General features: G+C 35.7%; 1 protein-coding gene across 1 annotated transcript; it reads right to left on the bottom strand.

The window, feature by feature from the left end:
- Positions 1-919: 919 nt before the first annotated feature.
- On the bottom strand, positions 920-5,442 carry LOC113013968 (glycophorin-C). Its single transcript, XM_026155240.1, has 6 exons — positions 5,388-5,442; positions 4,982-5,016; positions 3,963-4,022; positions 3,756-3,815; positions 1,853-1,900; positions 920-1,753 (listed from the first exon to the last, which is right to left on the bottom strand). The coding sequence occupies exons 2-6, from the start codon at positions 4,986-4,988 to the stop codon at positions 1,581-1,583; spliced, it is 348 nt and encodes a 115-aa protein (XP_026011025.1). The 5' UTR covers positions 4,989-5,016; positions 5,388-5,442; the 3' UTR covers positions 920-1,580.
- Between the last annotated feature and the right edge of the window lie 8,335 nt (positions 5,443-13,777).

Consider the following 13,777-nt stretch of genomic DNA (forward strand, 5'->3'; position numbering starts at 1 on the left):
GCCATAGGCTCAGCTGTCCTCACCATAATGGTATGGCGTACTACCTGCATTACTGCTGATGCTGCACTGATCCACCTGTCCATCTCATGCTCCATTTTACATTACACACTAACAAGATCCCAGAATACTTAAACTCCCAAACCAAAATGAAGCAAATCCACTGCTTTCAGTTCATTGTTCTTACACATTTATGATGCATTACAACATCAGGCCAATTATTTCTGTACTGTCCTATAAGAATGGAAAATATTGCGATTCTGGTTATTGTAAATTAAGAAATACGTCTGTGAAGGTTCTAAAGTCATCCAGGTCATCGTCGGCTAAGAAGCTTAGGAAGAAAAGTGTCTGGACTTCTTTAAGTTGCTTGAAAACGTTTCACCTCTCATCCAAGAAGCTTCTTCAATTCTAGGGTCAAATGGTGGCGAGTCCCAGATTTAAGCCCTATGGGAGTGTTCCCCCAACAGGGACATGGAGCCCTGTTGATCCTCTTCCTAGTCAAACGATGCAAGATGTGAAAACGGGTGTAGGTCACAATCAGCCAAGGTAAGGTTTCGGGTGAACCCGCTGTGAAACCTAGCCCCACCCTATCATGTGATTTCCTGAGGTCAAAAGGCCCAGGATGTGAGTGGGCGTTAAGGCGTCTGGGAAGGGATGTTAAAACTGGATTACAGGTGGCAGACAGTGTCGTAAACCACCCTCTCTGTTCAAAGATGGTCGCTCACAGTGGACATAGATGGCTTGTAAATTAAGGAATTTCTTTCCTGACTAAACAGCATAACAACATATTGGTTTGAGCAGGTTTTACATTACATTGGATGTAGCCAAGTGTACCTATTCAGTCTAATGTGCAGTGTGCTAGTGCATTGTCTGCAATGTCAGACTGGGGGCAGCAATGCATTAAAACATTCACACACTGTCACACGGTAATAAAACTCGTCCAAAAACAAGTTTAATTGACTTCCACATTTATCATAAATAAGGAAGTAACCAGCAACCATTTCAGGTATACAAAACACAACCAAGAACAAGAAATATTGTGTAGCTGTCCTGTTCTATTGAAAGATAACCACTTTCTTTGACCAGCTTATAATAAAAGAATTGCATAAAAAAGTATTTCTTAAAAGCAAATGAATATGAAAGTAACAGCCCATAATAGCACCAGAAATCATCTTAAACATAGTTTGAGAAAAGTACGGTAACTAACTGAAATGGCAAATAAAGAGAAATTTAAATGTGGATGATAAATATTACATTCAAGGCGCTCCTTTGATTTGACTGTTTTGCATTTACTGATCATGTAACTATGTTGTGCTTAGCTCTGCTAACCTGTGCACAACTTCAGCTTTCACCTCCTTCAGCCAATCAACATTCACCCTCACAGTGGTACTCTTTTCTTTGGTTTCACTTGCATTTTTAAAGAAAAATATCTTCAACAAGGTGTTTTTTTTCTCTGCACAGTGTGCTGCCAGTAACGGGTTTCCCTCAAAACACACACGCAAGGAAATAGTTTTCCTTCTTATCACACTTCCACAGATCATTTTCTTAAGCTCAACTAACTCGCTATAAGTCTTCCACCAGGTTCATATAAAGTATTCCTTCTTTTCGGGTGCAGGCTTGTTATTGTCCTCTTCATCAGGGTCCTCTCCTGGAGCCAGCTCCCCTGTCGTCCTGTAGTCCCCTCTGTTGTGGTACAGATACCGGCAGAGCACAAAGCTCAAAGCAGCTAGTGTCAGCAGAATGAGAATAACAACAACTGTGGGGGGGAAAGGCAGGTTTAGAAGACACTTTGAACTGCAGCAAAAAAAAAAAGAAGAAGAAGAAATAAATCTCAAGATAAAGTGCAAACAGTTACCTGCAATAACTGCAGAGTCTGAACTTGTGGGAGCAACTGTTGTTAACACTGAGGGAAAGAAAATAGAACATTTAAAAAGAGTTTACCAAATACTCTGAAAATCAAATGTACAATAGTAAATACCAAAATAAATACAATTCAACAAATTAATGCTACTAAAGGAATAAAAGTACAACAGAAATACACAAAACTTGAAAAAAAGGATAAACAAATGCTTAAAGAAGTGTTATAAAAAGCTGCCACACAAAGTCTACAAAAATGTATTTTCAGAAGTGATCTAAGAAGTCAAGAGACCCCTAAAGCACCATCAAAAAAAAAATAAAAATAAGCAAGTATGTAATAAGTTACATCTGCTTTCATTTCTAAGGTTTTACGAATCAGTACATGAAACACTATGTAGTCCTTACAAGATCTTTAAAAACAACCTGTGAAGAACAACACATGACATGTTACACCGTGTCAGCATTTAGCATAAACTGAGCCAAAATGCAGAAGCAGTATGTGGAAGAACTAATTATATGGCATGCGTGATTCATCGGTTTGTGGAACAAACTTTGGCAACAATAAGCAATTATTTTTTATTTCACTGTCATTATCTCACTTTTGGCACAGTGTTGCTTCAGTTCAGTGTTGGGGGTCTCTTAGGGTCCCACCATAGCGTTTCATTTGGGTCGAGGTCTGGACTTTGACTGGGCCACTGCAACACCTTGAATCTTTTCTCTTTCAGCTATTTCTTTTGTAGATTTGCTCCTGTGCTTAGGATTATTGTCCTGTCGCATGGCCCATTTTTGGCCAAACTTTAGCTGTCGGACAGATGGGCCCAGATCCTGTGGCTGTGTAACAAAACCAAATCATCACCCCCTCCACCACCGTGCTTTACAGCTGCTATGATGTGTTTGTGCTGATATACTATGTTTAGTTTTCACCAAACACGGTGCTCTGCATTATGGTCAAACATACTCAGCGTGGTCTTGTCTATCTAGAAGGACACCATTTCAAAATGATATGGGGTTTGTTGAGAACTTTGCAAACCTAAGCTTTGCTGCCATGTTTGTTTAGAGAAAAAAGGCTTTCTCCTGGCAAAACTTTCAAAGAAGTCATACTTGTTCAGTCTTTTTCTAATTGTACTTTCATTAACTTTAGGGTGCTAACTGGAGCTTGTAGAATCTGGTTTGTTTTCTGTAGGTTTTCTAATCATTGCACAGTATGACGGTGAATTTGGTGGGATGTCAACTCCTGAGAAGATTGGCAGCTCTCCCCACACACTTGCACACACACCTGAATGCTCCAGACAGCAAGCTACCAAAGCATACGTGTTTATATACGTGTCTAGACTTGCTGATGAGCAGTTCATTAAGCTGCATTGTCTTCATCAATTTTGGAACAGCCAGTAAAGCCATATTGGAGGACCTAAGGTCCAGAACTGGCTAATGCAGAGTAAAATCTTCTATGCATTTTGGGACCAATAACAGACATATGTTAAAAAGGATCAGTAAAATCCTAAAACCAATTCTAAAGTATACAGAGAGCCCAGGAGATTTTTTTTTCCCCTTCGGTTTTGAGAGAGTGGATTTTTATTTGAAAGAAGCAGAATTGGACAGCTTTTTTTATGTGTTGTTTAAAGGTTGGGAGGGATTCAAACTGCAATAATTTCACGCTGAAGGCATCAAATTAGCAGACAAGGAACCTAGGGCACTTTCAAAATGATTTGTACTACTGAACAGTTCGATTCTTGATTTTGAAGTATTTCGTTGAAGAAAAAAGTCACACAACAAGAGCTAAGTAGACGTGCATCACCAGGATATACTTCTACTTTGAGTAAATGTTGTCATTTGTAATGCTGTGGGTTCAGAAAGAGACAACCAGTAAAGGAAAACATAAAACAAAAAGCTTTCGAGCATACCCTGAATGGTAGTGGATTCTGTTTGTGTGGGAAGTGATTCAACAAGTGCCACATCTGGGGCTGAAAATAAATGGGGGAAGAAAAAAATATATAAACATTATTTATTAAAATAAGAAAAACTATAACTAAAGGTCACAATATCAGAACATTTGTTGGTTGTGTCTAAGCAAAGTAAAAACAATCGTAGTGAAAGACAAATGTACTTACACACTTTATTGCTTTTATATGTGGTGGTAAAGGCTGTTGTCAAATTCTCGCTATCTGTATCTGGAAGATAAAAAAAGCATGTTAAAAATGTCACAGCGCTCTATCTTCAGCTCCCAGTCTACTGAGAGTGGCTTGTGTAACACCACAGCTGCTGGCTGAGGAGGGAATATTCACTGTTGAGACACAGTAATCTGATTATTATTAAGGGCTGGGACTGAAACAAACCTGTCCAACTCCTATTTTTCTGAATAGCTGTGATGCAATGGTATTAGTCAGAGCACGGAAAAGAGAAACACGTTACTAGTAACTGTAATATAAAAACTCAGAGCTGCAACAATCACAGATTTAACAGAAACAGCAAAAGCGCCATCGCTTTGGGCCCCCTTTTTTTTTTCTTTCCGAGCTTTGCATTGCAGCAAATTTAAATTTTGTGGTTAAAGCAAGACAAATAAAGATGTCATTTTGGGTTCTATGTTATTACAGACTTATAGGCAGCTTTAATCAATAAAAGTTTATAGTACTTGTGAGAATGGTCAGTAATAAAAACATAAAAAAGACATATATGGATTTTTATATCTTGTAAAAAAGAAAATACAAAGAAACTATTAAATGCAGCTTTACTATATAGTTATTTCAATAATACTTTCACATTTAAAGAAGACTTTTTAAATTCCCATTACACATGGTTTGTTTCATTCAACAAGTCAAAACTGAACACAAAGAATTTACAATATAGTGTAATATAAGACCAGGAAAAGGAAAGCAATCTTGTATTTACATAATAGCTGCCAACTAACTTTCACTGAAGTGATCGGTTAATCGACCAGAGTGGAAGCTCTACGATGGTTAAGTTGAAATGTTAGCCAACAAGAACTACTCGAGTAAAAGTAGATTGAAACTTTACTTCTCCAAAACGCAACAATATATCAAACTGTCAGATGACACCTGTAACAAAACAGGAAGAAAACAATAAAAGGCTATATAGTACAAAAAGAAAAGAAAAAAAAGATAGAGCTTACGATTCATGGTTGGTTATTGTTCTCACCGGTTATACCTGAAAGAAAAACACAAACTGTAAAAACAGACAACGAGCTCATGGTGATTTCCGCTCAGAGCTTTTCCAACATGTTGATGTGAATCTGTCACACATGTTTTCTCAAACCGGTCAACACCTCGTTCCTCGGCTTTGTTACCAACGCGTTTCGCAGCCCAGCTGTCTTTTTTTTTTTTTTATCACAGTCAACCATCTGACTGTTTTTTAAGGAGCCCTCAACTGAAAATGTACTTGTTTGGTACAAATCCACTTAAAGCCCGGGGCAAAAACCGACGAGTGAGTAACACACACTTCCAGAAGAAGTTTTTACACTTCTCAAACTCGAGCTGATCAATCAGGCATTGTTCATCGCAGCTGTTGAGTGAGCTTACCTGTCTGGGCGCAGCGCAGCGGAGGAGACTTGTGTCAAGCCAGCCTCCAATTCGAGACTTGCAGTCAAGCCAGCCTCCAGTTGATTTTACGTTCCCTGTGTATTCAAAGTATTACGGGAATGGATGTGGAAACCAGATTTCAAAATAAAAGCCAACTTCGAGTGAATTAACAGATATGTTAAGAACATAATAACATATAATTTAGGCTTCTTTTTTTTTTAGAAACTCTAATGTTACATCTACATGACACAGCCTTGTACCCTAATTGTGCCCTGTCAAGGCCATCTTATTTTGGATTTCAAAGTAAAAGCCCTGTGAATCTTCATTTTTGAACTACTCTTTCAATGAATTCATAATGCTCTTAAAAGCAAAAGTCGTATTTCCAAATACTATTTGAACTTTGTATCAACACTTTCCAACCGCAGTCTTTTTCACAGTAATACCATATCAAATAAATTCTTTCTGATTTTGCTTTTCATAGTAATGGCCCTTTGAAATTGCCGATATTTGACTTAATCTTCTAACGATTCAAAATGCTCTAAAATGGAAAATTCCTGTTTCCACAGGGTAATTCCACCTTAGATCAACAGTATACAACCCCACAGTGATACCATATCAATATCAAGTCATTCTGATTTTGCTTTCAAAAATAAAAGCCCTTTCAAATTGTCCATAATTGACCTAACTTTCAGTGATTTCAAAATGCTCTAAAATGGAAAATTCTTGTTTCCACAGGGTAATTCCACTTTAGATCAACAGTATACAACCCCACAGTGACACCATATCAATATCAAGTCATTCTGATTTTGCTTTCAAAAATAAAAGCCTTTTCAAATTGTCCATAATTGACCTAACTTTCAGTGATTTCAAAATGCTCTTAAATAGAATTTTGCTGTTTCCACAGGGTAATTCCACTTTGGATCAATAGTATACAACCTCACAGTGATACCATATCAATATCAAGTCATTCTGATTATGCCTTCCAAAATAAAAGCCTTTTCAAATTGTCCATAATTGACCTAACTTTCAGTGATTTCAAAATGCTCTAAAATGGAAAATTCTTGTTTCCACAGGGTAATTCCACCTTAGATCAACAGTATACAACCCCACAGTGACACCATATCAATATCAAGTCATTCTGATTATGCCTTCCAAAATAAAAGCCTTTTCAAATTGTCCATAATTGACCTAACTTTCAGTGATTTCAAAATGCTGTAAAATGGAAAATTCCTGTTTCCACAGGGTAATTCCACTCCAGATCAACAGTATACAACCCCACGGTGATACCATATCAATATCAAGTCATTCTGATTTTGCTTTCAAAAATAAAAGCCCTTTCAAATTGTCCACAATTGACCTAACTTTCTGTGATTTCAAAATACTCTAAAATGGAAAATTCCTGTTTCCACAGGATAATTCCACCTTAGATCAACAGTATACAACCCCACAGTGACACCATATCAATATCAAGTCATTCTGATTATGCCTTCCAAAATAAAAGACTTTTCAAATTGTCCATAATTGACCTAACTTTCAGTGATTTCAAAATGCTCTTAAATAGAATTTTGCTGTTTCCACAGGGTAATTCCACTTTAGATCAACAGTATACAACCTCACAGTGATACCATATCAATATCAAGTCATTCTGATTTTGCTTTTCATAGTAATGGCCCTTTGAAATTGCCGATATTTGACTTAATCTTCTAACGATTCAAAATGCTCTAAAATGAAAAATTCTTGTTTCCACAGGGTAATTCCACTTTAGATCAACAGTATACAACCTCACAGTGATACCATATCAATATCAAGTCATTCTGATTTTGCTTTCAAAAATTAAAGCCTTTTCAAATTGTCCATAATTGACCTACCTTTCAGTGATTTCAAAATGCTCTAAAATGGAAAATTCCTGTTTCCACAGGGTAATTCCACTTTAGATCAACAGTATACAACCTCACGATGTTACCATATCAATATCAAGTCATTCTGATTTTGCTTTCAAAAATAAAAGCCCTTTCAAATTGTCCATAATTGACCTACCTTTCAGTGATTTCAAAATGCTCTTAAATAGAATTTTGCTGTTTCCACAGGGTAATTCCACTTTAGATCAACAGTATACAACCCCACGGTGATACCATATCAATATCAAGTCATTCTGATTTTGCTTTTCATAGTAATGGCCCTTTGAAATTGCCGATATTTGACTTAATCTTCTAACGATTCAAAATGCTCTAAAATGAAAAATTCTTGTTTCCACAGGGTAATTCCACTTTAGATCAACAGTATACAACCTCACAGTGATACCATATCAATATCAAGTCATTCTGATTTTGCTTTCAAAAATAAAAGCCCTTTCAAATTGTCCACAATTGACCTAACTTTCTGTGATTTCAAAATGCTCTAAAATGAAAAATTCTTGTTTCCACAGGGTAATTCCACTTTAGATCAATAGTATACAACCTCACAGTGATACCATATCAATATCAAGTCATTCTGATTTTGTTTTCAAAAATAAAAGCCCTTTCAAATTGTCCACAATTGACCTAACTTTCAGTGATTTCAAAATGCTCTAAAATGGAAAATTCCTGTTTCCACAGGATAATTTCACTTTAGGTCAACAGTATACAACCTCACGATGTTACCATATCAATTTCAAGTAATTCTGATTATGCCTTCCAAAATAATGGCCTGTTGAAAATGCCCATAATTTACCTAACTTTCAGTGATTTCGGAATGCTCTAAAAAGGAAATTTTCTGTTTCCACAGAATAATTTCACTTTAAATCAACAGTATACAACCTCACGATGTTACCATGTCAATTTCAAGTCAGTCTGATTTTGCTTTTCAAAATAAAAGCTTTTTCAATTTGCCCATATATGACTTACTCTTGGAGCGAATTCAAAATGCTCTAAGATGGAAAATTGCTGTTTCCACAGCATAATTCCACTTTAGATCAATAGTATCCAACCCCACAGTGATACCATATCAATATCAAATCAGTCTGATGTTGCCTTCCAAAATAAAAGACTTTTCAAATTGCCGATATACGACCTACTCTTTTAAAGAATTCAGAACGCTCTAAAAATGAAACTTGCTCTTTCCACAGGATGAATCCATGTTAGATCAAAAGTGTACATCCACACCATGGTACTACTTCAATTTCAAGTCATTCTGATTTTGCCTTCCAAAATAATGGCCTGTTGAAAATGCCAATAACTTACCTAACTTTCAGTGATTTCGGAATGCTCTAAAAAGGAAATTTTCTTGTTTCCACAGAATAATTTCACTTTAAATCAACAGTATACAACCCCACAGAGATACGATGTTAAGATCAAGTCACTCTGATTTTGCCTTCCAAAATAAAAGTATTTTCAAATTGCCCATAGACGACCTACTCGTTTAACGATTTCAAAATGCTCTTAAATTGAAAGATGCTGTTTCCACAGGATAATTCCACTTTAGATCAACAGTATCCAACCCGACAGTAAAACCATGTAAATTTTATGTTGGTCTGATTTCGCCTTTCAAATTAATGGCCCGTCGAATTTGTCCATATGTGATATACTCTTTCAATTATTTCAGAATGTTTTAAAAATGAAAATTGCTGTTTCAACACATATTGTGTTTTCATTTTGAAAAGCAAAATCAGACTCAATTGATTATGACAGAATTGAATCATAAAGATGATGTAAAAGGAAGCTGAAATTGCCACTAGGTTGTAATTGATAGTACGTTTATATTTTAAGTCTGTGGAAAGATGTCATGGTTGGTTTGCAAGCTGTTTTGTAATTTCTTTATTTAGAATGACATCTTTCATTTTTAGAGCGTTCTGAATTCTTTAAAAGAGTAGGTCGTATATCGGCAATTTGAAAAGTCTTTTATTTTGGAAGGCAACATCAGACTGATTTGATATTGATATGGTATCACTGTGGGGTTGGATACTATTGATCTAAAGTGGAATTATGCTGTGGAAACAGCAATTTTCCATCTTAGAGCATTTTGAATTCGCTCCAAGAGTAAGTCATATATGGGCAAATTGAAAAAGCTTTTATTTTGAAAAGCAAAATCAGACTGACTTGAAATTGACATGGTAACATCGTGAGGTTGTATACTGTTGATTTAAAGTGAAATTATGCTGTGGAAACAGAAAATTTCCTTTTTAGAGCATTCCGAAATCACTGAAAGTTAGGTAAATTATGGGCATTTTCAACAGGCCATTATTTTGGAAGGCATAATCAGAATTACTTGGAATTGATATGGTAACATCGTGAGGTTGTATACTGTTGACCTAAAGTGAAATTATCCTGTGGAAACAGGAATTTTCCATTTTAGAGCATTTTGAAATCACTGAAAGTTAGGTCAATTGTGGACAATTTGAAAGGGCTTTTATTTTTGAAAACAAAATCAGAATGACTTGATATTGATATGGTATCACTGTGGGGCTGTATACTGTTTATCTAAGGTGGAATTACCCTGTGGAAACAGGAATTTTCCATTTTAGAGCATTTTGAAATTGTTCCAGGATCAAGTCAGATATGGGCATTTTGAAAAGTCTTTTATTTTTGAAAGCAAAATCAGAATGACTTGATATTGATGTGGTAACATCGTCCGGTTGTATACTGTTGACCTAAAGTGAAATTATCCTGTGGAAACAGCAATTTTCACTTTTAGAGCATTTTGAAATCTTTAAAAGAGTAGGTCGTATCTTGGCAATTTGAAAAGTCTTTTATTTTGGAAGGCATAATCAGAATGACTTGATATTGATATGGTAACATCGTGAGGTTGTATACTGTTGACCTAAAGTGAAATTATCCTGTGGAAACAGCAAAATTCTTTTTAAGAACATTTTGAAATCGTTAAAAAAGTAGGTCGTATATATGCTCAATTTGAAAGGGCATTTATTTTGGAAGGCATAATCAGAATGACTTGATATTGATATGGTATCACTGTGGGGCTGTATACTGTTGATCTAAGGTGGAATTACCCTGTGGAAACAGGAATTTTCCATTTTAGAGCATTTTGAAATTGTTCCAGGATCAAGTCAGATAGGGGCAGTTTGAAAATGCTTTTATTTTTGAAAGCAAAATCAGAATGACTTGAAATTGATATGGTAACATCGTGAGGTTGTATACTGTTGAACTAAAGTGAAATTATCCTGTGGAAACAGCAAAATTCTGTTTAAGAACATTTTGAAATCGTCAAAAAAGTAGGCCGTATATGTTCAATTTGAAAGGGCATTTATTTTGGAAGGCAAAATCAGAATGACTTGATATTGATATGGTATCACTGTGAGGTTGTATACTATTGATCTAAAGTGGAATTACCCTGTGGAAACAAGAATTTTTCATTTTAGAGCATTTTGAATCGTTAGGAGATTAAGTCAAATATCGGCAATTTCAAAGGGCCATTACTATGAAAAGCAAAATCAGAATGACTTGATATTGATATGGTATCACTGTGGGGTTGTATACTGTTGATCTAAAGTGGAATTACCCTGTGGAAACAGGAATTTTCCATTTTAGAGCATTTTGAAATCACTGAAAGGTAGGTCAATTATGGACAATTTGAAAGGGCTTTTATTTTTGAAAGCAAAATCAGAATGACTTGATATTGATATGGTAACATCGTGAGGTTGTATACTGTTGATCTAAAGTGGAATTACCCTGTGGAAACAGGAATTTTCCATTTTAGAGCATTTTGAAATCACTGAAAGGTAGGTCAATTATGGACAATTTGAAAAGGCTTTAATTTTTGAAAGCAAAATCAGAATGACTTGATATTGATATGGTATCACTGTGAGGTTGTATACTGTTGATCTAAAGTGGAATTACCCTGTGGAAACAAGAATTTTTCATTTTAGAGCATTTTGAATCGTTAGAAGATTAAGTCAAATATCGGCAATTTCAAAGGGCCATTACTATGAAAAGCAAAATCAGAATGACTTGATATTGATATGGTATCACTGTGAGGTTGTATACTGTTGATCTAAAGTGGAATTACCCTGTGGAAACAGCAAAATTCTATTTAAGAGCATTTTGAAATCACTGAAAGTTAGGTCAATTATGGACAATTTGAAAAATCTTTTATTTTGGAAGGCATAATCAGAATGACTTGATATTGATATGGTGTCACTGTGGGGTTGTATACTGTTGATCTAAGGTGGAATTATCCTGTGGAAACAGGAATTTTCCATTTTAGAGTATTTTGAAATCACAGAAAGTTAGGTCAATTGTGGACAATTTGAAAGGGCTTTTATTTTTGAAAGCAAAATCAGAATGACTTGATATTGATATGGTATCACCGTGGGGTTGTATACTGTTGATCTGGAGTGGAATTACCCTGTGGAAACAGGAATTTTCCATTTTACAGCATTTTGAAATCACTGAAAGTTAGGTCAATTATGGACAATTTGAAAAGGCTTTTATTTTGGAAGGCATAATCAGAATGACTTGATATTGATATGGTGTCACTGTGGGGTTGTATACTGTTGATCTAAGGTGGAATTACCCTGTGGAAACAAGAATTTTCCATTTTAGAGCATTTTGAAATCACTGAAAGTTAGGTCAATTATGGACAATTTGAAAAGGCTTTTATTTTGGAAGGCATAATCAGAATGACTTGATATTGATATGGTATCACTGTGAGGTTGTATACTATTGATCTAAAGTGGAATTACCCTGTGGAAACAGCAAAATTCTATTTAAGAGCATTTTGAAATCACTGAAAGTTAGGTCAATTATGGACAATTTGAAAAGGCTTTTATTTTTGAAAGCAAAATCAGAATGACTTGATATTGATATGGTGTCACTGTGGGGTTGTATACTGTTGATCTAAAGTGGAATTACCCTGTGGAAACAAGAATTTTCCATTTTAGAGCATTTTGAAATCACTGAAAGTTAGGTCAATTATGGACAATTTGAAAGGGCTTTTATTTTTGAAAGCAAAATCAGAATGACTTGATATTGATATGGTATCACTGTGGGGTTGTATACTGTTGATCTAAGGTGGAATTACCCTGTGGAAACAGGAATTTTCCATTTTAGAGCATTTTGAATCGTTAGAAGATTAAGTCAAATATCGGCAATTTCAAAGGGCCATTACTATGAAAAGCAAAATCAGAAAGAATTTATTTGATATGGTATTACTGTGAAAAAGACTGCGGTTGGAAAGTGTTGATACAAAGTTCAAATAGTATTTGGAAATACGACTTTTGCTTTTAAGAGCATTATGAATTCATTGAAAGAGTAGTTCAAAAATGAAGATTCACAGGGCTTTTACTTTGAAATCCAAAATAAGATGGCCTTGACAGGGCACAATTAGGGTACAAGGCTGTGTCATGTAGATGTAACATTAGAGTTTCTAAAAAAAAAAGAAGCCTAAATTATATGTTATTATGTTCTTAACATATCTGTTAATTCACTCGAAGTTGGCTTTTATTTTGAAATCTGGTTTCCACATCCATTCCCGTAATACTTTGAATACACAGGGAACGTAAAATCAACTGGAGGCTGGCTTGACTGCAAGTCTCGAATTGGAGGCTGGCTTGACACCAGTCGGAGGAGCGCGTCACAAAACCGGACAAATTCACTGAGTTTCCCCCCCTCCTGGGAGAGCTTTTATGGTGGAGAAAACTAACGCCCACTGCCTTTTTTAAGTCTGGTAATCTAACCGGCGTGCGGCTCTGGTAAGGGGTCTGAATCTGCGTCTGTTGAATACAGTTAACTAGTCACAGTTTTCCTTCCAGCACTCGTGAGTCATAAAGCACACGCGCTCAGTTTCCGCCTCCCCTCCCTTTCCTCCATGTCAAAGATCGTCTCTCATCAAGATGTATCACTTCCACCACGAACCCCTTTAATAAGGGTAAACCGATGATAATGATGACTAATTACTATGGTTTAATAATAATTACTTATGCAATGGGTTACATATGTCATTAGTTATGAATTATATACAGCATAGTTTTGTGTATGGTGTCACAGATGACAAGATATTTGGTTTAGTGTACGCGTTAACTCGTGGCATTTGAACGTAAACCACAATCCTTTGCTAACCCAACCAAAGAGTAAGTGAAAACAGAGTCAACAGTGAGTAGGAAAGGACACAAACCAGCTCTCCAGGTTTACGTGTTTGATTTGCAGCTTCAGTCGCCTCCCCACCGGCCTACTTCACACTCCTTGCAAACAAGATTTATGAGCATTACTTTCAACTTAATAGCTAGCCACGCCTGTAATGTTTATGGCTCTTTATGTTTATGGTATGTATTAATCATTTACAAAGACTTTATAAATGACACACTATGACATTATCAAGTGTTTTAACTTTGCAGACAGTGTTCTAGTACATAGCCAACAATCAGAAAATAACTAATAGTTGAAATAAATTTAACTATTTCA

Source organism: Astatotilapia calliptera, chromosome 20, assembly GCF_900246225.1.
Source record: "Astatotilapia calliptera chromosome 20, fAstCal1.2, whole genome shotgun sequence".
In the NCBI taxonomy this organism is placed as follows: Eukaryota; Metazoa; Chordata; class Actinopteri; order Cichliformes; family Cichlidae; genus Astatotilapia; species Astatotilapia calliptera.

What these genes read in the sequence shown, in the direction of transcription:
- LOC113013968 (XM_026155240.1), bottom strand. An exon ending in ATATAAAAGCAATAAAGTGT is followed by an intron (nt 3,816 to 3,962) that starts GTAAGTACATTT and finishes ATTTATTTTCAG; the next exon opens with CCCCAGATGTGGCACTTGTT. An exon ending in AGACTCTGCAGTTATTGCAG is followed by an intron (nt 1,754 to 1,852) that starts GTAACTGTTTGC and finishes TCCCCCCCACAG; the next exon opens with TTGTTGTTATTCTCATTCTG.